The 25,389-nt window shown below is 33.4% G+C and overlaps 1 protein-coding gene across 3 annotated transcripts; it reads left to right on the forward strand.

Moving 5' to 3' along the window:
- Window positions 1-1,774: 1,774 nt before the first annotated feature.
- cndp2 (carnosine dipeptidase 2) lies at window positions 1,775-23,883 on the forward strand. 3 transcript variants are annotated; one of them, XM_073930585.1, is made up of 12 exons: window positions 1,775-1,868; window positions 2,212-2,311; window positions 2,584-2,727; window positions 4,367-4,529; window positions 7,211-7,299; window positions 11,896-12,096; window positions 13,961-14,045; window positions 14,466-14,626; window positions 15,265-15,429; window positions 16,007-16,148; window positions 21,198-21,345; window positions 23,233-23,883. In XM_073930585.1, the coding sequence occupies exons 2-12, from the start codon at window positions 2,252-2,254 to the stop codon at window positions 23,297-23,299; spliced, it is 1,425 nt and encodes a 474-aa protein (XP_073786686.1). In that variant the 5' UTR covers window positions 1,775-1,868; window positions 2,212-2,251; the 3' UTR covers window positions 23,300-23,883. The 3 variants fall into 3 exon arrangements, with proteins under 3 accessions (XP_073786686.1, XP_005170061.1, NP_999869.2); XM_005170004.5 differs by having other exon boundaries at window positions 2,217-2,311; NM_214704.2 differs by lacking the exon at window positions 1,775-1,868 and having other exon boundaries at window positions 2,195-2,311.
- The last annotated feature ends 1,506 nt before the right edge of the window (window positions 23,884-25,389 follow it).

Here is a 25,389-nt window from a genome sequence, read left to right on the forward strand (position 1 = left end):
TACCACATAAACTAACTGACAGTCTGCAAGCAACTTGAGTTGTTGGAGCCACTTCAATTCTTCAAACTAGACAAACAACCGTAAATGATGCCCATGTGAATATTGCTACTTCCCCAGCTGATCCTTACACTAGTCTGGCACAGGTGATACGGTAAACTTTATGTGGGGAGAGATATCTTTTCGCTTTCTTACCAACCACAGCTGAACCAACAGTCTGCAGTCAACTTGTGTTGCTGGAACAACCGTAATTCCTCAAACTCTACAAATACCTGTTATTGATGTAGAAACTGAATGTCAACCTGCAACTGATGTTTGCTTCAGTAGTACCCATCGTAAAAGTAGAAAGAATATTTTAATTCATTTTCCGAATTGATGCCAATACTGGTGCTGGTAATAACTTTGTATGGGGTTTCTCCATTTCATCCATTTCCTACCTAATACCGCAACAACTGACAGTCTAATGAACTCTGATCAATATCATTATCTTCTAGTTACTGCATCTAGAAGTACAGCTGTTGCAGAAATGACTTCTTCAGCACTTCTATTGAGAGAAGAAATTACATTTGGAGCCATTCCAAGCAAACCTTTACATGGTAGAATCAGTTGGCTTTGGATGGGTTTTCTCAGATATTCCATCCGCTCCTCACAAGCCAGTTGTAAAGTGTTGACTAATAAATAAATAGCTGTGATAAATATCACTAAGTCCCTCATACTTGGAGTTTTCCACTAACCTACTTGCGGCGTAAGTCCTTTACACTTGGAGGTCTCCGGGCTGCAGCGAAATATACTTGAACAGTTTTAGACACCTCTACAAATCATTGGATTCAAGTGTCCCAATCATTGCCAATCAAGTGTTCCAATCAAAAAACACATATAACTCTATAACTCTAAACCAGTTCTTACAAAAGGTTTTGATAATTCATAAAACTCATCTCTACTGTAAAAAAAAACAAAAACAAAAAAAAAAACGGCTTTTATTCTACCTAAAATAAAACAAATAAGACTTTCTCCAGGAGAAAAAAATATTATCAGACATACTGTGAAAATATGCTTGCTCTGTTAAACATGATTCATTCATTCATTCATTCATTTTTTTTTGGCTTAGTCCCTTTATTAATCTGGGGTCGTCACAGCGGATTGAACCACCAACTTATCCAGCATATGTTTCACGCAGGGGCGAAGCAGTGGCGCAGTAGGTAGTGCTGTTGCCTCACACCAAGAAGGTCGCTGGTTCGAGCCTTGGCTCAGTTGGCGTTTCTGTGTGGAGTTTGCATGTTCTCCCTACGTTTGCGTGGGTTCACTGTGTTCCCCACAGTGCTCCGGTTTCTCCCACAGTCCAAAGACATGTGGTACAGGTGAACTGGGTAGGCCAAATTGTCCGTAGAGTATGAGTGTGTATGTGTGTGAATGTGTGTGTGGATGGTTTGCGGCTGGAAGGGCATCCGCTGTGTAAAAACTTGCTGGATAAGTTGGCGGTTCATTCCGCTGTGGTGACCCCGGATTATTAAAGAGACTAAGCTGACAAGAAAATGAATGAATGAATGTTTCACGCAGCGGATACCCTTCCAGCTGCAACCCATCTTTGTGAAACATTCATACTCACTCATTCACACTACAGACAATAGTCTGTTTTCATATTTTAGCGAAAACGTAATTTTTTTTCACGGCAAGGCTGACATTTGCACGGAATTGCTCACATAAACAAATTTATTTTTGAGTACAGTGCATAGTGCAAAAGACCTTTATTTTGAAATCCCGGGATTTTGCTGAACTTGAGATGCGTTTGATGGCTGTCTTCACACCCCTGAAAAAACTGTGACAGAGCAGTTCGGTTTCTGTTATTTTAAAGACATTGAAGTTTCTACTCAGTAAGTATGCTGTTGTTAACTTTTGCAAGATGTATTTAATGAATTTCGGAGCACGACTTTGTAGTTATTACTGTATTTTGTTTTTTCAGAAAGAGAAATTTACAGTTCAATTAAATTAAGGGTTTAGCTAGACATTGTCAAAACACGTTTTGTTCGACACATTTTTAGCAGTTAATTTGTTACATTGTGATGATGTGTATTTATAACGCAGCGTTTCTCAGCACTTCTAACTTACACTGATAGTGGGAATGATTTTGTCAGCATTTTACAATGATGGGAGGAGTTTCTTTCCCTCTTTAAAGCAGATAAATCTTTATTGCACGTCAATTTGTGTTTCTTTCTGGTCAGTTCTTCTGTCACTGAGGGATTGTCACTGTGCAGCAATGTCTTACCTACCAAATCTCTTCAAATACGTTGACGAGCACCAAAACGAATATGTTGAGGTAATGACATTTTCTTCTGTATAATATATGTTCTTTAATATAATATAAAATAATGTTATATAATATATGGTTGTATTATATATTAATATGTCTAAAAACAGCTTTAAGTTAAATATAACTCACAAAAGTCAATATATATATATATATATATATATATATATATATATATATATATATATATATATATATATATATATATATTGACTTTTGTATTGTGCCACAAATGAATAATGGATATTTTCTAATGTAAATGCAATCATTTTGTTTGTAAGCGCCTGGCACAATGGGTTGCTGTACAGAGTGTGTCTGCCTGGCCAGAGAAACGAGGAGAAATCAAGAAAATGATGGAGATGGCAGGCAAAGACATCGAGAGACTGGGTGGAACTGTGGAGTTGGTTGATATCGGCATGCAGAAGGTGTTTTTTTTTTGTCATTATCTCTTTAAATTTCTTAAAAACAGCTTTCAGCTCTAACACTCGAGGTTGCTTCCTGCTTTGGCATTTTTGTGGTTAACCTAACCATCTGACAGCATGTCACATGCACTATAAGATTGAAATCGTGTAGTTGTGCTTTTAATGCTTTGCAGATTAACCCACGACACACCCTTACGCTGTTCCAAATTTCTAAACTTAGTTTGTTTTCCGTGGTTCCAAAAAATAATTTAAGGGAAAATTACAAAAAAAGTGTATATTTTGTTGATTTTTAAATAAGTTCAAAGAAATGCATATGTATGTATATTTATATATTTACATTTGAAGGCAAAATGATTAGCCCTCCTGTGTTTTTTTTTAATTTACATATTTTTCAAGTGATGTTGAACAGAGCAAGGATTTTTTTCACAGTATTTCTATTATATAGTTTCTTCTTAAGGAATGTCATTTTTTTCTTTTAGCTTGGCTGGAATAAAAGCAGTTTTACATAAAAACATTTTTAAGGTCAATAAAATTATAGTAACATATCATGTACTGTCATCATAGCAGAAACAAATGACCTTAAAACTATTATGTTTAAGAATATGTTATCTCAGTGAAAAATTACTTGGGAAATATTAACCTAAATTTTTTTACTTTAGCTGTATGTATATGTATATATGTATGGATTTTTGTTTTTCACCTACATTTATTGCTTTTTGTTTTTATTATAGAAAATATAGTCTCATTTTTACTAAAAAAATATTTTTTTAGTATTATTTATTTATTTTTATTTATTTATTTTATTTTTTACCAAAATGCATCTTTAAAATATTAATTACCTGTGGTTTTAAGTATCTATAAGTTGCCATTATCTCTCAAACCAAAAGATTTTACCTTAGGTTTTTAGTAGAACAATACAATAGTGTATTATACAATTTAAATACATTTTTTAAATGCAGGTTGGAAAAAGCTTGTTATTTTACTTTTGCATGAATTTGTCTGTTAGACAGTTTATTTTTACAAAACCTACTCAAAACTTTTAAGTTGAGATTTCAACTTATATTTTGGCTTACATAGACAAATGATGTAAATATTCATTCATTTTCTTTTCAGCTTAGTCCCTTTATTAATCAGGGGTCGCCACAGCGGAATGAACCTCCAACTTATCTAGCATATGTTTTACGTTGTGGATGCCCTTCCAGCAGGCAACCCATCACTGGAAAACAACTATACACTCTAATTCACACACATACAGTTTGGACAATTTAGCCTACCCAATTCACCTATAGTGCATGTCTATAGACTTGTGGGGGAAACCGGAGCACCCACAGGAAACCTACACAAACACGGGGAGAACATGCAAACTCCACACAGAAATGTCAGCTGATCCAGCTGAGGCTCAAACCAGCAACCTTCTTGTTGTGAGGCGATCGTGCTACACACTGCGCCACTTTGACTAAATTTAAACATGTACAAGAAAAGTTTTAAGTGTACAACAGGACATTTTATATAATTTATTCTATATTAAATAAATCTAAAATCATAAAATTTAATTAGTTTTAAAAAAAGTGAAAATGGCAAAAAGTGACACTGAAATACATTTGAACTCCTTGGTAATTTTGTTTTGCTGGTTTTAATTTAGTTGCCAAGTGGTGAAGAGATTCCCCTTCCTCCAATAGTTCTGGGCAGACTTGGCTCTGACCCGGGCAAGAAGACTGTTTGCATTTACGGACACTTGGATGTGCAGCCGGCCAGCATTGAAGATGGCTGGGACTCACAACCCTTTATTCTGGAGGAGAGAGACGGTATGATCGTGCATACATAAGTGATCCTTAAAGTCTTACACCATCTCATGAGCTGGAGAGTACTTGTGCTAGCATCAGTTAACAAATAAAGTTTTTGAGTGTATTGAAAAAAAAACTGTTCAGAACCTTCAATTGATTTGCTTTTTGTGCAATATTCTGCAAAAAGTGCTCCCTTTGGGTAATATTTCACATTCGATATGACTAAAATTAGTCACCACTAACATTTTTTTTTCCTGCTTGCGTGTGGTTGTTGACACAAAAAAATAGGAAGAAATCTCACCGACTCAGCATGTTACAATTGTGTCCCTCTAGCCCGAAGAGATTTCAAGACAAATCCCATTGTCTCTTTTTTGCTGAGACAGATCTGACGCTTGAGCATGGCCCTGTGACCTGTCAGCTGATTTCTTTTTAAAAGCTGTGACAAATTAAGATTCTTTTCAGATTTGCATATAATTAAAACTGATAATTAGATAATGTGTTTCATATGGCACAATCAGCTCTTTTGATTTGTTATATTTACCTCCTTAATCTATACGTATTTCAACATGAATTTCACAATTGTTATGGGTATATACGGTTGCAGTTGCGGTATAGGTTTGCCTGGTTTACTGGTACTATGATAGTATCGTGATACTATGGCTCCAAAATACTTGCGGTGCCATTGTAGTTTGTCAATGGTAGTATCGTCATTAACAGTTTATCTACAATACATATTATTGCATGTGTCTGTGGAGCACTTTAAGATTGCAAAACTCTGTAGAATTCACGCCTATTAAGGTAGCCTATTGCACTTTTTGACCGTTCAGTTCAAATGCACATCTGAATTAGTTAATTTCTTATTCTGTCAATATGATTTAATAGCTACAACAACCGCAACAATCTCTTAAAAGAACAACTCACAAAGTAAAATTTTGAATTACTTTGGATTCTTACCTGATAAGATAAAAAAAAAAAAACAATAGATGAAAAACCCAAAAGAACAGCAGGAAACATTGAAACAATTTTTGACCGCTTCATTTAGCGTAATTTGCGATTTTTGTAGCGTATTTCGTTCGGCATAATATTTATCTTTATTTTATTTTTTTAATGTTGGTCAGTTATCTACAAAATAAACAAAAAGAAGTGATTCATTTTAGGTGAAGTGATGTGCAAATACCTTTTACAATAATAAGGAATAAATGAATTAAATTCAAGCAAGCCTATTATAACATAGAAAATATAGTATTTCTGACAACTTTCTTTATTTCATAAATTTGAGTGATGAATTACATTATCGTAATACTATTTAGTATCACGGTAGTATAGTACATTGCTAGCTAGTATAGTATTGTAATGTAAATTAATGGAATCGCGGCAACCATAGTATGAAATGCAAGTCAGAATTATTAGCCCTTTTTTTGTTAAACTGAGAGAATTTTTTTCAACACATTTCTAAACATAATAGTTTAAGTAACTAATTTCTAATAACTGATTTATTTTATCTTTACCATGATGACAGTACGTAATATTTGACTAGATTTTTTTCAAGATACAGCTTAGTGACATGCTATACAGCTTAGTGACATATAAAGGCTTAACTAGGTTAATTAGGTTAACAAGTCAGGTTAGGGTAATTAGGGAAGTTATTGGATAGTGATAGTTTGTTCTGTAGACTAGCAAAAAAGTAAATAGCTTAAAGGGTTAATAATTTTGACCTTAAAATGGTCTTCAAAAAATGAAAAACTGGTTTTATTCTAGATGAAATAAAACAAGGAAGACTTTGCCCGGAAGAAAAAATATTATTAGACATACTGTAAAGAAATTTCTTGCTCTGTTAAACATCATTTGGGAAATAATAGTTCTGACTTCAACTGTATATAATATTTAATATGTACAATTACATGCATGTAATGACGTATTCATTTCAGTTTCATGTTTTTTTTTGCTTTCTTTTTATTGTTTATGTATTCAAACTATTTATTCTATTTTGTAGAGTTTTCTTTCTTTCTTTTCTTTCCAGAAATGTCCACACTGTTTTGATTTAAAAACAAATAAAAGTAATTTTTCCTACAAAAATAAAAATGCATTTCTGTCTAGACCAGGGGTGCCTAAACTATTTTGTATAAAGGGCCAAAAACCAAATATCATCAAGAGCCATGGGCCGAAGGTAAATTTACCAAACTATATTACACTAAATTTGCCGTGGGTAATTTCCTAATTGATTTCCTAATATTTCATAATAAAAAGAAAACAGTACTTTAAGTGATATTAACTAATGCAGTATAACTTTTGAAATGATAGCTTATTCCAATAAAAACAATCACATTTATAACAGTTCTATGCTCAATCTGCCTTTGATTTGATTTGCTCAACAAAGTCTCTGCATTGTCAAGTGACAATATGTAAATTTAAACAAAATCTAATTTAAATTACACCATTTATGTTTTAGATGTTCAAACATTTGTCTTAAAGGACACACTTTTTATATTGTAATAATCTAGTAACCTTTTACAGTTACCGTGAAGTTATAATTCATGTTAAATTGATTGGGAAGTGCAGATCTATGAGGGCTTTTTGTGCACTTTGAAATGTACAGTAAAATGTTTGCAGAGCTGAGATTGCAGGTAGAAATGCATTATAAGCATTATACTTTATGGCATTTTATTTGACCATGGCTCATGCTTGATTTGATTGTGTTGTAGGTAAAATGTACGGACGTGGATCCACAGATGATAAAGGCCCTGTACTGGCCTGGTTCAACATCATTGAGGCCTATCAGAAGATTGGACAGGTGCAAACTCTTTCTTTCTTTTTTTCCAAATGATATTGCATGTATGCTTACTTATTAAGCCTTTAACAGCTGTTCAAAGTCCTCACGTACTATATGCAGTATGACAGTATTGGTGGATAAGAATGAACTGCATTACTTAATCTAGTTCAAGTAACTTAGAATTTAATTGAATGTAAATTAAATCAGATACATGTTCGCTTAATGTGACTGAAACTGTGAGGAACAACACTGCATATCATTTCATTTCAAAACAATTCACCTTTGAATGCAGTACATTTATGCTTCGCTTATCCACTGATTGCTTCAGTTACTCAATCATTATCACCTGAGTGAACTGTGATTCTGTTAAAGTTCCTCATATGCAGATGCTAATTGACAGGAGAACAGTCTAAAGTTTTTTGTTTTGTGATCTTTGATCATTTTAAAGTCTTGTAATTCAATTAGTTTGCCACATCTATTTAATCTAATTAACTGTAAGCCTATTGTAATTTCTGTATTTTAATGATATGAGATGCATTTTTAAGTTTCTATAGGTCTCTTTATTGTTTATGATGCCTATTGATCACATTTTTGACTGCTAAAAAAAATCAGAACACTGCAATGCAGTTTGGCTGTCCTTTTTTTTCTGAAAAACAGCATTTTGTGAGCTGAAAGTGCTTATTTTTGAAAAGATAGTTGTTGTTATATAGGCGAAAAACTTTTTTTTAAAAACAATGGTGACTTAATGCCTACACTACCTGACAAAAGTCTTGTCGGTGATCCCAGTTGTAAGAGCAGCAAATAATAACTTGACTTCTAGACTAGTTGATCAGTTGAAAAAAGTTGGGAGAATGTTGATTATTCTAATGAATCATCTGTTGAACTGCAGCACAATCATCACAAATACTGCAGAAGACCTATTAGAACCTGCATGAACCTAAGATTCTCATGGAAATCAGTCAAGTTTGATGAGGGAAAAATCATGGTTTGGGGTTACATTAAATTTGGGGGCGTGCAAGAGATCTTCAGAGTGGATGCACTTCTTCTCATACTTAAAGGGGTGGTCCACTATGATATCCTATTTTATCTTTAGTTGATGTGTAATGTAGCTGTGTGAACATAAACAACATCTCTGAATGTAAAAAGTTCTAAGTTCAATGCAAAGGGAGACCTTGGTTTTTACAGAGTTAGCTTAGCAAAGCCTACAATGAACAAATTTTGGGGACTACAAAAAATACTTCCGCCCCCTGTGAGATCACAAAGGTTCGTTACTGCGGACCCAAAACTGTGCAGGTAAGGGCCATGGCTAGAACATAGACTGTAAAATATAGGGCCAGAGGCGCTGTAACGTTATAGCAGAGATAAAGCTAAAAATGCGTCTAATGCTGCTGTTTCCACAGAGCTTCGTCTGTTTCTGTATTTGGGCTTCCAAAAGACACGACACAAAGACAGAAGTGTTTACAGTTCAATATTAATTATGTTCCAGAGAATTATAAAACACATAGCAAGCATGATTTGACAAAATAGCTCCAGAATCTCTCTCAGTTCAGTGCTGGATTCGGCTAATCTCCTCAAAGCAGAAGCTGTGAGCTACAACCTGTAAGTGTTTTTATTTGTTAAAATTGATCATAACATGTACAGTGTCTACTGTTAACGGTAAGTTATGCTGTAGCAACGATGTAAACAATGCAAAATGCTGCTTTCCAAACGATTTAGCTACAAATTCATATTTATTAGTCAAACTGCTGTAAACAAACACACACTCCACTAGCACGTTCGTGTCTCTTATGTGTGCGCGCGCGACTGCATTGATTGTCTTCAGGCTGCTTTTCCATGCGTTTTACATCTCAGATAATGAAGTCAGAAAAGATATGTGGATGATTCATATTACTTACAGCTGCATATTCCAGATATATATGTAACGCATAGAGTTAAAAAAAAAAAAGGATAGCTCATCTCGTGGACTCGTGGTAGCAGCAGGAAAATAAATCAAGGCTCACACAGGTAGCATCCCACATCTTGTGCTTTATTCTTCTGCCACGTTATTTTACAGAAAATAACTTAATCCGAGCATCAGAGAAAAAGAAAAAAAAAACTCCCATGCACATGCGCTTGTTACGGAAGGTTCAAACATTCACACACACACATAGACACACACACACAATAGCAAACGCTCTTAAAGGAGCTGCACCCCATTTTCACTCGTTACAGACACTTGTCAGATTTTATTATAGAGAGCACCCAGGAAGTTGACTGATTGTTTACACAGCAGAAAAGCGTGGTTTTACGGGCGTGACGTGGAGCCGATTTGCAAATCGCAACACATTATGAGGATGACCAATCAGAGTCACTTAAGGGCGGGCCTTTCAGAGGAACTAGGAAATATGACAGTCATTTTCATGTTAGCTGAGTAGCTGTGTATAATCAAAGTGAGATATATGAAAAAATAACGCAATTTCATTCAAGTGAAACATGAGCACACATTGCTTTGCATCTTATAAACACAACCAAGCCTTAAAATTACATTCTGGACCACCCCTTTAATGAACTCTGGGAGTCCTGCTAGCTCATGGGAGTCATACACAAGATGAATTTTTTACACTTTATCCACTGCACCATGACTTTATATTTTGTACTGTAAATTATTTCTGTTCAATGACGAGACTTTTGTCCAAGCAAAGTCAGACCTTACTGTCCTAGTTAAATCATTAAAAATCAAGGCATGAACATATTTTATTTTGGTAAAATAAGTGCAGTCTAGAAGCAATAAGACACACTTAATCCACGACTGATACCAAATGATCAACTTGAAGTCAAGATATTATTTGTTGTTTCTAAAACTTAGGTAGGCGACAAGACTTTTGTCAGGTAGTGTATGCAAAATATTTGTTTTAAATTATGTGCAGATGCATAGTGTTTCTTTATAAACTGACAATGCCATCTACACTGTAAGAATGCAGGGTTCCACACAATTCATTCATGTTGTCCCAACATAAACTGATTGTTAACTTAACAAATTTATCGAACAAAACAATTAAGTTGTGACAATTTTTTTTTCCAGCTCATTTTAAAGAAGTAGTTTGAACAAGCATCAAAAATCATATTTTAGTGTACACTAAAAGGTTTAGGGTTCCACACAAATTCTACATGTTGTCTCAACACAAACTGAATAAGTTAACTTAACCATTTTTACAAATTGAGGTGGATTGAACATAAAACAATTAGGGTTTCCCAAAAGCCCTTAAGATTTGTGTTATTTCAACTCATTTTAAACACGAAGTACAGTGCTTCCCACAGGTTTGAATTATACTTGCGGTGGTATCCAGATTGAAACACTATTTACCCACATCACATAAATAGTTAACTATATGCAACCAACAAAACATATTGAACAACAATTTTATTTATTATGACACTGTTATACTCTTTTTCTTTTTAATGGGTTAAAGCAGGGGTGGGCTAACTTGGTCCTGAAAGGCCGGTGTCCTGCGCAGTTTAGCTTCAACTCTGATTAAAGACACCTGCTTATAGATTTCTAGTAATCTTGAAGACACTGATTACCTTGTTCGGGTTGTTTAATTAGTGTTGGAGCTAAACTGTGCAGGACACCGGCCCTCCAGGACCGAGTTTGCCCACTCCTAAGTTAAAATAAAATAAGACTGTTGAAAAAAAAAAAAAAAAAATCACTATTTCACTTACTTTCATGCTAGTCAGGAGCCATGTGCACCCACTGACAGGTCAAATCTGCTTCTCTCTCTCTTTCAAGATCAAAGCAAACTTGAATGATAAAGAATTAAAGATATGTATATTAAATAGCCTATGCAATATATTGACATGATCAATTAACAAAATATAAAGCAAATGAGGAATAAATGGCAGAAAAAGGAATAATGACAGCTTTAGAAAGCGAAAGCAAAAGCAGAACCTCAGACATTTTAGGAGATTTTTTTAAGTTCCAAAAAGGAGCATCTCTGTGGTTCAGCAGAGCATGTGAGACTGTCTGTGGGAGTGTTGACAGCTCTCGAAACGGGTAAATGAGAAGATTTTCCACCACTTAATTGACCGTGGATGTTTGGTCATATTACGTGGATACAAAATAAATGTAAAAGGCTGATAAGGATGGTAAAAAAAGTGTAACTCAATATACTTGGATGACCTTTCATATTCCTGTGCGGCCTGCCCAAGTAAAGTCTTTGTTCGGGAAGCACTGTAGTAGTTGAACAAGCAGCAAAAGTCATCATTTTTCGAGTGCACTGCTTTGACATTCATTCATTCATTCATTTTCGGCTTAGTCCCTTTATTAATCTGGGGTCGCCACAGTGGAATGAACCGCCAACTTATCCAGTACACAATTTACATAATGAATGCCCTACCAAAATGCCAACTGACCCAGCCAGGGCTCGAACCAGCATCCTACTCTGACATGCATAATACAAAGATTTTAGTCTTTTTTTTTTTTTTTTTTTTTTACATTCAAATGAGTGGAGATCATTTTTGACAGCAAGTCATCTAAACACAAAACCTTTTAAAACTAAAAAGGAATTCACTTCTTTAAATTTAAGTAAATCGTTGAATTTTTGGATATAAAAACATCCATGTCTTTTTTTAATGTTACAGGAACTGCCCATCAACATAAAGTTCTGTTTCGAGGGAATGGAGGAGTCTGGATCAGAGGGACTGGATGATCTGGTCTTCTCTCGCAAAGACACTTTCTTTAAGGATGTGGACTACGTCTGCATTTCTGATAACTACTGGTTGGGAAAGACCAAGCCCTGCATTACCTACGGCTTGAGAGGAATTTGCTACTTCTTTATTGAGGTAGGAGTTAATGCATTTCTTTTACTTTTAAAGGAAACCTGGGATTTGTAAAAGTGGTGCTTACTTAACTATAAATGAGATTGATCATTAAAAGTCTGATGTATTAAGTTACCCAACATTATAAAGAATCAAATCACACTTTTTCTGTCATGTTTAGTCCAGATTAAAATTAAACAAATGCTTGAAAATAAGTACGTTGTGTTGTTTTACTGCTATTTGAACACATTGATGTAGCTCAGTGTATATGTGTGTGAATAATTGAATATTCTGATAATGAAAGATGTGGATCTGTTTGGTGTTTTTCAACAAATACAATACTCATAGCCTAGTTCAAACAGGACTTGTCTGAATGCATGTTGCGATAGCATCACATGATGTGGTTCACATACTGGACACAAAGTGCATCACTGCAAAGTGGGATTTTTTTTACTTTTGTCTGGCTTGGAAGATATATTTTTTTCTGATTTCCATCTAGTTGACCCAACTTGTTACAATGCATGCTCTCTCTTTGTTGGTGGGAATGTGCTCACTTCTGTGAGTATACACATCAAAGCAGAGTTCCGTCATGCATGGTATACAAAGAGCAGACACAAATAACATGCTGTAAGCTATTTTGTATAGACTTGTTTTTTAGGAAAGGAACCTTAAACCATTTATCTTGTGATCTGGCGCTATATAAAATAAAATAAAATAAAATAAAATAAAATAAAATAAAATAAAATAAAATAAAATAAAATAAAATAAAATAAAATAAAATGGAGTTTAAACTGAAGACTTTCATGATGACCAAGAACTGCAATGTCAAGTGAGCAATGAATATGTTAGACATAAAAACTCTCTGCCTTCTACTGGAAAGTGGATTGGGAACAGCAGCTTATTTCCATTTAAAGAGACACCCACAATTATTTATTTGTTTAGCTTCTACTCAATATGTGAGTTTATTTCATGGTATAATATATGATGTGTTTGACAATTAATCATCGATGCACCAAATCTTTCATTCATTCATTCATTCACTCATTCATTTTCCTTCGACTTAGTCCCTAATTTATCAGGTGTCGCCACAGTGGAATGAACCGCCAACAATTCCGGCATATGTTTTACGATGCGGATGTCAATCTAGCCGCAACCCATTTCTGGGAAACACCCACTCACACATGCACTCATACACTAGGTGCAATTTTGTTTACCCATTTACCTATACCGCATGTCTTTGGGCTGTGGGGGAAACCTACATGAACACGAGGAGAACATGTAGCTGGTACTCGAACCAGCAACCTTCTTGCTGTAAGGCAACAGTTCTAACCACTGAGCAACTGTGCCACCTGCACCAAATCAGACAGTTAATAGTCAAAGGACCAAAACAGAACACACATTTAATCACATAATTGCAATTATTTCTTAGATAGTTAAGCGTCAGCCAAATTGTATAATCATGACAGCCTTAGCTTCTACAGGTAATCTTGGGCTCAGCACTTGATGACATTTTTCACATAACTGATTGTTCACGTGACCTATATTTTTTATATTGGGACCCTTTGAAATTAAAATAAATATACATTTAGGGTGAAAGATGATACATTTAAGATGCAAGTATTGATGACTTTAAAAAGTAAATGACAGGAATTAAATTTTGGGCTTTGAGCAAACATGCCACTGAGGGTTTTCCTTACAGTAGTGATTAGCATCTAATATAATGTTAAAGTATCTATATGTATGTCATTTGTCACACTTTTAAAGTGCTGGAAAAGTTTGAAATTGCACCTGGAAAAAGTGTAAGATTCTGAATAGCAGTGAGAGCTAACATATGAAATGCTTTTGATTAATGACAACTAACACGAGTGCCTTCATTTTATGTTTTCAGATGGAATGCTGTGATAAAGATCTCCACTCTGGCGTCTTTGGAGGATCTGTTCACGAGGCTATGACTGACCTAATAGCGCTGATGGGTGAGACTTAAACATTGCCTACTTTTCAGTTTGATCAACCTATATATATATATATATATATATATATATATATATATATATATATATATATATATATATATATATATATATATATATATATATATATATATATATATATAGGAGTTTAGATAGTACAGTTTAGATGCAAAAACCTCTAAATGCCATCTGAAATGTTCCTCTAAAATGAGCATTTCTATCAGGCTCCTGTGTGAATGTTCAGTAATATCACTTTTATGGCAAAGAAGTCAGTTTGGTCTTTAAAGTGAAATTTCTCAACTCAAACAAAGATGTTCAAAAATTTTCATTTTCGATGGATTTGTTTTAATTGGTTTTGTGTTTATATACCATTATTGTTTTTACTGTGCTTGGAAAGTGTATAAAAGAATTCTGTGTTTTTAGGGACTTTGGTGGACAACAAGGGAAAAATTAAAGTACCAGGAATATACGACCAAGTTGCTAAACTGACTGATGAGGAGAAGAAGCTTTATGAAAAAATTGAGTTTGACTTGGAAGAGTATGCCAAAGATGTTGGAGCTGGCAAACTAATGCATGACACCAAAGTAAATCACTCCTGTCTTTCGTTTGTTCTTTGTCAGTTCATATAATTTTATGTTTTATATATATATGTTTGTTTTAAAAACTGTACACTGTAAAAAAGTTTATTTATATAGCACAATTTATTCACAATGTGTTTTAAATAAACAAGAATAAAAGAAACATAAAATAGAAGTATAAGAATGTAAAAACAAAGAAAAAAATGATTCAAAACAGAATAAGATGTGTCAAAACAGGTTTTAAAGGAATGAAAAAGAAAAGAAAGATATAATAATGTCAAAAAGTCAAAACAAATATTTTTATGTTGCTTTAACTTATTTTAATAAGTTAATCAGGTCCCAAATGTTTTAAGTTATATGAAGTTTAACTTGATATTTTTTGTCAATTTGAGTTGAGATGACTAGAAAAGTCCATTTGATTCAACTAAAAATTGTAAGGTAGCAAGATATTTTTACAGTGTAATAATGTTCAATTTAAATTAATTAAACACCCTGAAAACAAATAGACAGAATTGAACATATTAACAAATAATGGGGTGTAAATATAATTATTTACTTCTATATCTAACATATAATTTCAATATGTTGTCAATGTGACGTTTTTCACAATAAACCCAAAAAAACCCACAAATATTTCTGTGCAGGAGCAAATTCTGATGCATCGTTGGAGATACCCATCCCTGTCTCTGCACGGCATAGAGGGAGCCTTTTCTGAGGCTGGTGCCAAAACTGTCATCCCCCGCAAGGTCATTGGCAAGTTCTCAATCCGCCTGGTCCCTGACATGGATCCCAAAGTGGTGGAGAAGCAGGTTTGGTTAATTTACTATGCTCTATCTGGAGTTATTTGCATATGTTAGTCACTTTTTTGATATTTTTTTAACAGACTAGGGCTGAACAATATATCATTTGAGCATCAATATCGCAATGTGTGTATCTGCAATAGTCACATCGCAGGATTAGATTGCTTATTAAAGATTAAAAGATGAAGATATTATCAATTTTTTTTTTATAATTATTGTATAAAATTATTTCTATAACAATGACCATGTTATTTTACATTTGAGTGTTCAATTTTTGTATTTGAATACTGTTAGACTCCCAGAAACCATAAAGCATATATAACCTTTATTTATTTAACTTTATTTTAGCTCTGTCATATTTATGTATGCTTGTAATTTATTATATTTTTGTCTCACTGCATAGAAAAAGACTTGATCAGCCCAGTCAATCTTAATTATTTAAATATTTCCAAAAAGAGCTTATTCAAATCATCTGATGAAATTATACTCATTTTGCAGTATATCAAAGCAAAACAAAATATTGCAATGTTAGATCATTCCATATCGTACTGCCCTACTACAGACATGAATTGTGCTCATCTTACAGGTAATTAGCCATCTGGAGAAGACATTTGCAGAGTTGAAATCTCCTAACAAACTGAAAGTGTACATGGGACATGGAGCGAAGGCCTGGGTGTCTGACTTTAATCATCCTCACTACATGGCTGGGAGAAAGGCCATGAAGACTGGTAAGGCACGATATATGGTTGAACTGACACGACGCATTGTGGTATATTTGTATGGTAGATCACTGATCTTATTCCCGTCTGCAGTGGCATGAAATATACTACAAAGTTGGTTTTGGTACATTTTTGTGACCATGGCACAAGTTCACATGCCTCATTGACACACCACAGCCCCAATGATTTATAAATATATAGTTTTTTTGTTTCCATTTTCTGCAAATATTGACACCTGTTCTTATTATATTAATATTATATATACAATTGAAGTCAGAATGATTACCCCCCTTTGAGTTTTTTTTTCCCAAATGATGTTTAACAGAGCAAGGAAATTTTCACAGTATTCTTCAAACACAATTTTAAGGTCAAAATTATTAGCCACTTTAAGCTTTTGATAGTCTAAAGAACAAACCATCATTATACAATAACCTGCCTGATTATTCTTACCTGCCTAGTGGCTTAAATGTCACTTTAAGCTGTATAGAAGTGTCTCGAAAAATATCTAGTAAAATATTATTCACTGTCATCTTGGCAAATACAAGAATAAATCATTATTTATTTATCAGGATCCCCATTAGCCACTACCAAGGTAGTGGCTATTCTTCCTGGGGTCCATCGAACATAACACAAAATTACATTAATACACAACAACAAAGACTAATAAAAACATTAAAATACAAAATTCATACATAACATCCAAATCAACAATCCACTTAATATTGTTCCATAAAATATTTTTTAAATGATTTTTTAAACCTCCTTTTACTTGTTACAAAGCATGTAATGTCTGACGGCAATTCATTCCATATTTTCATTCCTCTATACATCACAGTACGTTGCTTTGCATTAGTTTTTGAAATGGGAAGCAAAAAATTTCCCTTTAATGCATGCCTGGTGTTAAAATGGTGACTAACATTACTATACAAAAGTTGACTGTACAATACACTTGGAACTTTTAACACAGAAATATTTCTTATAAAACACAGCAGAGAAACAATTACCCTATCCTTCACCAATAACCAACCTAAAGTTTTATGCATTTTCATAATATTAACTCTTCTATTGCAGTGTAAAATGAGTCATTATTAGAAATGAGTTATTAAAACTATTATATTTAGAAATGTGTTGTAAAAAATCTTTTCTCTATTAAAATTGGGGAAAAATTAACGCTAATAATTCAGACTTCAACTGTATATATGTAAATAATATTATATTATTTATAATAAATAAATATTTAATTGTGAAATATAAGTTAAATATTTGATAATCCAATTTTCAAATAAGTGTAAGAACATGTATTTGTTGTTTAAACTAGGGATGCACTGATACCATTTTTTTTTTAAACCGATCTGATACCATTCAGAGTATTGACCGATATAGATCCGATCCCAGTACTGCCCCCCTTTTTTTTTTTTTTTTTTAGCATAATACATTTTTTATAATTCTGGTTATAAACTCAAATAATATATGAAGAGTTCAGATGCAAAAAACTCTAAATCCATCAGACCTCTTTTCTTGTAATAGAGCATTTTCTATCAGGCTTCTCTGATAAGGTTTAGAAGTTTTATTTTATATGCAATGATAAGGTTATTATTAAATCACTAGTAAATATAATACATAACAAAAAAAATTGTCACTTTAGACAATTCTTTGTTTTTTAACAAGGTAAATTTTCTTTTGCGTCAAAACCAGCTAAATCCACGTCTGCTTTTTATGCAAAATCCTCTAAATCCACTTATCGGGACAAGACAGTGTAATTAGTTAAAAATGAAGATTCCATTAAAACTAATTTTACCAAACATAAAACACAAACCACCTGAAATTTAAAAGATATACATTTGTCAAGTAAGAATGAATGAAATCTGTGAAGTAAGTGCATTAATACATAACATTAAACTGATATTAATTGGAACTTATCAATCTACTGTCATTTCTGATATTTGGGATTTAGATTTAATGTAGGTAGAACAATGTAAACATTGCAAACATTGTAAGCTAAGCTTGGTAGATTCAAATAATGAAGTGTAAAAACGTTATGAAACATTATTATCTGCGCATTGTCCATTAATATGAAAAGCTTATCAGATCTATAGGTATTATGAAGTTATACAAATATTGTGCAGTTTTATACATTATATTTATCTTTTAAAAAAATCGCTTAAATTAGCAAATAAAACACAAAGTAGACCTACTGGGCAAAAAGGGGATGCCTCTCAGACAATTTTAGAGGCTGTCATTCATTCATTCTCACCATACTTAAGGACTTGGTTCCAAGTTTATTCTCATAGCGACCACGTGGGATAAAATAACAGCATAACTCTTTTAAGTCTTTTGTAAAATGGAGTTACTGTTTTTTTGTATAGTAAATCGGATTCATTCAAAGTAGCGTCATTGCCGACAACACAATATGAATGCATGCTACACTTCCGACTGCACATTGTGTTTTCTTTTTCTTATAATGCATATAATCTTATAATGAGTTTTTGAGGTAAGGGACATTTTTTTTTGCCATTTACTGACAGGCTCATGCAGTTCAACAAACTTCATCTTTTAAAATCGAAAGCGGTATATGTCTCCTCAAAGCCGGTGTATTAGCGCGCTGCCACATTGAAAACACATGATTGAATTTACACCTTCTGATTGGTTCTCGGATATAGCGGCTTTTGCTGTCAAAGGCAGGTGGCGTTTAGCTGCTTTTACAAACAAACTGTTGTTTCTAAATGCCCTGACGCTGGAATTTAGATGATTTGAAGCAAATCTATTTGTTGATGGTGTAGTACGTGCCTAAAGCATTCATTCAATGGCATTATCTCATTTTTTAGCAGAAGTGGCGTTTAGCGGCTTTTGTATCTGAACTCTTCTTATCTTCTTTAGTAAAAATAACCCATAGGCCTACTGTATAATCTTACTAAACATACTGACATAATCTTACTAAAACATGATGCTTGCTGTACATTTGACATTATTTGAGCATTCGTTATAACATTGATTGGTCCAGCCTGTGTTTCCTTTTTTAATATAAAGATTTTTCTTTGAAATCTGTTATAGGCTACCACTATTGACCCTAATCATTGGTAAAATAACCAGCCTTTTAGCAAAGCGGATATTTTCCTGCAGTTTTGACTCAGACTAAAACGAAACTGTTTTAGCGATATTTACTTAATAAACATTCCCTTTTATGTTATTGACAATCCATATTACGTCTGTCAGTTTCACTTTTATTAATTTGATCAACTACTTTAGAATAATTTTAGAGAGCGGCGCACATTGCGTTTCCGCATCTGAAGAATGAAGCGCTTGATGCATCACTGAGAGACAGTCTTTAATGCTGTTTAACTGGGAGAAGAATACAGCAAAGGCCCTTGTTTACTTCAAAATAAGTTCTTCGTTTGAAATCAAAAAGAAGTGTCTGGGTGATGGTGTATTGTTTTTGAACATTCCTACACCCCTGCACTGCCGTAGGCGAGATTTTAAATGTGTTGCGCCACTTGAATGGATTGCTAAACACAACAGCAATGGCACTGCCCAGTGTTTTGCGATCCTGCAGTGTAGCTTTCGTGTACGCTTTGAATCGTTTTTACTTTACTTAATATGCGTTAACACAGAACCAGGCTTCTTTTACAGTCAGAAAAGAAATAGAGAAGGAACAAGAACAACAAACTACTGAGGTCAGCAAAAAATAATAGACGCCTGTGTTGACAAGTGCATGTGTGAGGAGATTAATAGGTATATTCCATCTTAAAAAAGTACAAAGTCATTTTTATTTGTCATTACTTTTGGAGAGTATAGGCATAGACACTGAACAGGGATGAATGTTTCTAGTGCACATTTGTCGCACCTGTGTTCTAGCAAATGCTTTGCGTTTGGGCTGATGTCCAGAGTAGCCTGACCGATTGTTATAAAAAAATAAATAAATAATAAAAAAATTATATATATATATATATATATATATATATATATATATATATATATATATATAGCACACAATGATAGGCTGAAGTTCTGATATGAATTTGGTTGTTGTAGGTTTTAAGACTAAAGTTTAACCATTGCGTGCTGTTTGGGATGTTTTTGTCCACTCTGGGATGATTTTGAGTCTTAATTAGGCCTCAACATTCTCTGTGATTTTAGCAAATGAATTATTTATTGTGTCAAATTTTATTTTGACACATATTTTGGGAAAATGCGTCTAAGGTTTAAAAAAAAAAAAAAAAAAAAAAAAAAACTCAACGACAGACTCTATGTTTAGTCTCTAAATTTACTATGCTTTCTTATGTTAGTGGCTATTTTTCCCAAACTGACTTCCATTATAACAACAGTTTTTGATTGCAAAACCATGACACATTATAATCATGCATTCATCCCCAGGAGGAAAAACCACCAAAAACCAAGAATGCATGATTATATGGTCTTATGGCTTTGCAATCAAAAAATGTGGTTATAAGGGAAAAAATAGCCACTAACATAACGAAAGGGTAGTCAATTTGAACAGTACACAAGGGTTTAAGGGCATCTATGATGAAAATCAACTTTTGTCAGCTGTTTGTACAGAACTGTGTGTAGGTGTATAGTGTGTCCACTGTGATATTGGAGTGATATAAACCTAACGAGTGTCTTTTTTTAAATTTCCTGACATTAAAAAAAGGACCCAAATCCCAGTGATTTTGAGGCCCACCACAACGTGACGTAGGATTGGGTTTTTCCCTGGCCACCTAATTGGTTGACAGGCACCATGTTTCTATAATAACATGTATACATGTTTGTGTGAGACTTATCATTTCAGAAAGACTTGAATGTATTCCACCACAAATACATCAAATAAACTTACTTGGTATTTTTGACACTCATTTTTGACACATAAATTTACCTCATACATTAATTTAAAATAATTAAAAAAAAGACCATTCCTATCTAAATGCATAAATTGCACTTGTGTGGTAATTGCACAATGCTAGTATTTCCACAAAGGTCAGAGAAGGTGATTTTGCCTTCAAATTGTCAGTTTTGTCAAATTTCTTAATTGTGTTTCATAATTCTGTTTTTCAATGATGTTAGTGTTTGGTGTGGAGCCTGATTTGACCCGTGAGGGAGGAAGTATCCCAGTAACTTTAACCTTCCAAGAAGCAACCGGCCAGAACGTCATGTTGCTTCCTGTTGGATCCTCTGACGATGGCGCTCACTCACAAAATGAGAAACTTAACAGGTAACGTTTAGACAAAGCTATGACAAACACCTTGCAAAATGCCTCAGGCAAAACAGTTTTTCTGCACCTGCCAATTTTTTGCTTTTCATGAAGAGTTTTTATTTTATTCTAATGTAAAGAAAACACAAAAACACTTACTTCTTTCACACTTTATCAGGTTTTGTCTGTAAATTTCAGTTATACTATACAGTTAAAAAGTGTGTTAACCTGTTGTTTTCATCATTTTAAATGCAGTAAATGTTTAAGCATGTAATTGTCTTCAATGGACCTGTTGTCTTAAAAAAATGCTGTCATTACTTTTTTTTTTTTTTTTTACCATTTCTAGCCAAATCTCAAAACTTTCCTGCTGTGTGACTGTCTAAAACAGTACATATATTAATGAATTAATACATTTTTATATGTCATTTATTTATCCATATATTAAAAAACAAAAGCAACTTCAGACATGTTGTCACTGAAAGCCATGTTCTCTGGTGTGACCATATGCTAATTTTAAATTGGTCAATTCCATGGAAAATATTACTTAATCAAAGGACCCCGTTGAAGATCATGTGACTGAAGCCCCCTGTGAAATCCAAGATCTGCACCTTTTAAGTCAGAATTCTTCTTGTTTAACTTTTTTGGAACCACTATACAATTACCTTTTGTTACCCTTTGGTGTGACACCACAAAATGTCCAATAAGTCAGATAAGAAATAAATATTATTCATTCATTCATTCTTAAAATAACATTCTAAAATGACTTGTCAACTTTTAAGACTTAAGGACCCAACGAACACCTTGTTCAGTAAAATGAGCTTAAAAACCAAAAACATTTTTTTAGTAGATTAAACTGTAATAAATAATTTATAATAACTGATTTCGTATATATGTATATATGCACCGATATAGATTTTTCATTTAATTTTCTTCATAGCAAATGAAAATGCAAATTGACTGTTGCATACAATTAAAAAGGTTAAATAACAAAATGGGATTTAATCAACAAGCAAGTTAAATTTATCTTAAACAAAATGAAAATGAAAGAGCTAAACCCTGCTAAGTCCTCGTGCTGCAGGTATTAGGATGTTTGCTGAAGGTGCGCAGCTGTCATGCAATGAGGGATTTGCGTCTTTAATAAACTGCGACATAAACTGCGTTCACTGAACAGTAAGAATGATTAATTAATTCATATGAAACGGTCCCTTAAAAGTCAAGTCTCGCTTTCAGTTTCGGGCTTAGGCATGTTTTCCACTTACACACAAGCATACTGCGCCAAAGCTCAAGTGAACCGCGCTCAAGAGCCCGATTCAGTGCACTCACACTTCTCAAATAATCCAGGAAACAGGCCTGAGCATGGTCGGATAACATAGTGTGAGTAGGCCCTTAGTGTGTTGGAGCAGGGTTCGAACTAAACTGTGCAGGGCTGAGGTTTGACACCCCTCCCTTAAAGAGACTTTAGTTTAGTTTATGCAATCGATTATATCCTGCTAGATTTGACATCATGGTGCTTTGTTTACTGCAGTAACCAAGGCAACATTGTTATTTCTGTTGTTCTATAGGCGCCACCTGAAAGATTGGCAGTTTTATTCAGTAAATGAATGTTTTAGTTTAGGATAAGCGTCTTGCAATCAATATTTAGTAAATATACTTTAAGCTAAAATGTCGCCAATGTTCATTAGTTGAAGCCTAAAGTGGCGATGAGGTCATAACGTGTATGGAAAATCTTAAGAAAGAGTCTTAAATAGGTTTTAAAAGTATTGTCACTCTTTGATTCCTGTATTTTACATTCTCTGTTGCTGAACCTTTAAGATGATGATAAAATGATATTATTAGGCACAGAAATATTAACATGATTTGTTTTGATATTTATTTTCACACATTTTTCCATTCTGTTTGCTTTGACAGATCCAACTATATTCAGGGGACCAAGATGTTGGGAGCGTACTTCTATGAAGTATCTCAGCTTAGTTAACTAGAACATCTGACTCGGCTCGACTAGGCTGGTGCATTTTTATTTGTCTGAAGGTGTGAATGAAATTCCTGGATAAGGGTACAGTCTTCAAGTTTTCATTTCATTTACCGATGAAGAAAAATGGTGATGGTATGGTATTACTTTGAGCCAAATGACAATCAAGCTTTTTTTTGCAGTATCACGTTAAAAACACAAAACAAAAACATAATCACTCCGTTCAGCCATTTCATTGCTAGATTTTCCAGAATTATGATGATTTTTCATGATGTAAGATGCATTTCCACTCAGTTTATTCTTTACTCCAGTTCTCTCTAAAATGATCCATCAAGCAACTGATGACACATGCAATTTAGAGCAAAAAAACATACATTTCTTCAGCTGTATAATATTTCTAGCTGCTGTAATAGTAATCTCTGTGTTAGTGTCTAAATATCTGATTTTCAGTTATGGTTTACATAATGGAGTAAACTGCCTTTTTTGCAATGTGAAATGACACGATCGGTTTTCTAGTGTATTCTGTGTACACATGACATATGCACAACCATAAATGCAAATCATCTCAATAAAATTCAACTTTGATTACATTTGTTTATTTTACTGTGATTCACTGGATGTGTTTTGAGGTTGTTAAAAAAAACATATACTCATCCCTTTTTTCAATTTGTGATTTGTTTTAATGTTTCAATTACATTTTATTAATAAACATTTTAATTTTTATAAATATAAATGTTTTAATTTTGAGGTTGCAACAGAAAAATAATATTGTTACAGAATATTTCCAGTTTTCTTCACCGACAAAATATATATTTTTTTAAATTTATAAACAGGCTCAAGAACAAAGGGTTTTCAAGCATCAGAAGAATAAAGTAATACAGCTTTAAATGTATTTGCTCTAGTCCAGAGATGCCCAAAGTAGGGCTTGGCCCCATGGTAACCTTTGATTCAGCCCAAAGTCCTATCTGAAAAGAGAATAATAAAAGGAGAATGATGGAGATGTGGTTGGGGCGAATGTCTTTGACAGAAATAGTTATTTATCCTTTGTTTCTTTGTGTTATTGCTGAGCTACAAAAAAGTCAACATAAATTAAATGTTTCAATTAAATGTTGTAAATGAATCAGACCTTTAAAATGTATAAAATGTCTCTTGACAAAAAGTAATCAGAGCTAATTAAGGCAAATGTCTAGGCGCAGGTCGACTTGTGTTTTCAGCAGAACTTCGTTGAGGTATAAAGGAGATTATTTATGTTTTTACAGTAATAATATGCTCACTATAAAATGTTAAAATATACTGCTTTAGTTTATATGATTTAAATCTCAGTTTTCATGTTATTTTAAAATATTAGCAGATAAATTAAGGAATAACCCATGGCAAATTGAATGTTATATGATATATTCGGTTTGGTATATATTCAGCCTATATCCCTCAATCAAGCTTGGTTTTTGGCTCTTTATAAGAAAAAGTTTAGGCAGCCCTGCTCTAGTCCATTCAAAATGTTCTGTTTTTTATTTTATTTTATTCTGAGCAGAAAAAAAATGACTTTTCATAATTTTACCATGATTGACTGAGGACACCCACTAAATTGTCATTCAGTCTAACAAAAATGTATGCAAAATATCTTGTCAGAAAAAGAAACTTTTCATTCTAGAGTATTTAATAATCACAATAGAGACACAAAACACTAATTAACCATAATTACATTTGCCATTGTCTTTTACACTACTTAGCTTGACCTATTAGTCAACAAAAAATGTATGATTTATTTATTTAAATATAATCACTTTTGTAAGTTCTAAGACTGATCATCCTATAATTTTCAGCATTGTAGAAAAAAAGTTTTTGACTTTTTAAAGAATGAAGAGTTAGATTTTTTTATGGGATTTATTGGAAATGAACGGGCAGATAAAACAGCTAAAGAAACTCTAGAGTCAGCAGAGCGTAAAACTCTGTGTCTGATTTCAAGTCTGCTTTAAATCTGTTCATTATTGAGAAATGGCAAATGAAATGTGATGAATGTGCAAACGACAAATTGTATGAAGTGAATCCATTATTAAATTAAGTAAATAATATTTATACAGACAGAACTGTTGTAT

Source organism: Danio rerio, chromosome 19 (genome assembly GCF_049306965.1).
Source record: "Danio rerio strain Tuebingen ecotype United States chromosome 19, GRCz12tu, whole genome shotgun sequence".
NCBI lineage: Eukaryota > Metazoa > Chordata > Actinopteri > Cypriniformes > Danionidae > Danio > Danio rerio.

Excerpts from the sequence above, each read along its gene's own strand:
- cndp2 (XM_073930585.1), top strand. The coding sequence starts at position 2,252 with ATGTCTTACCTACCAAATCTCTTCAAATACGTTGACGAGCACCAAAAC. Across the intron at positions 2,312-2,583 it reads ACCAAAACGAATATGTTGAG|CGCCTGGCACAATGGGTTGC; the intron begins GTAATGACATTT and ends TTTGTTTGTAAG. Across the intron at positions 16,149-21,197 it reads GAGAAAGGCCATGAAGACTG|TGTTTGGTGTGGAGCCTGAT; the intron begins GTAAGGCACGAT and ends CAATGATGTTAG.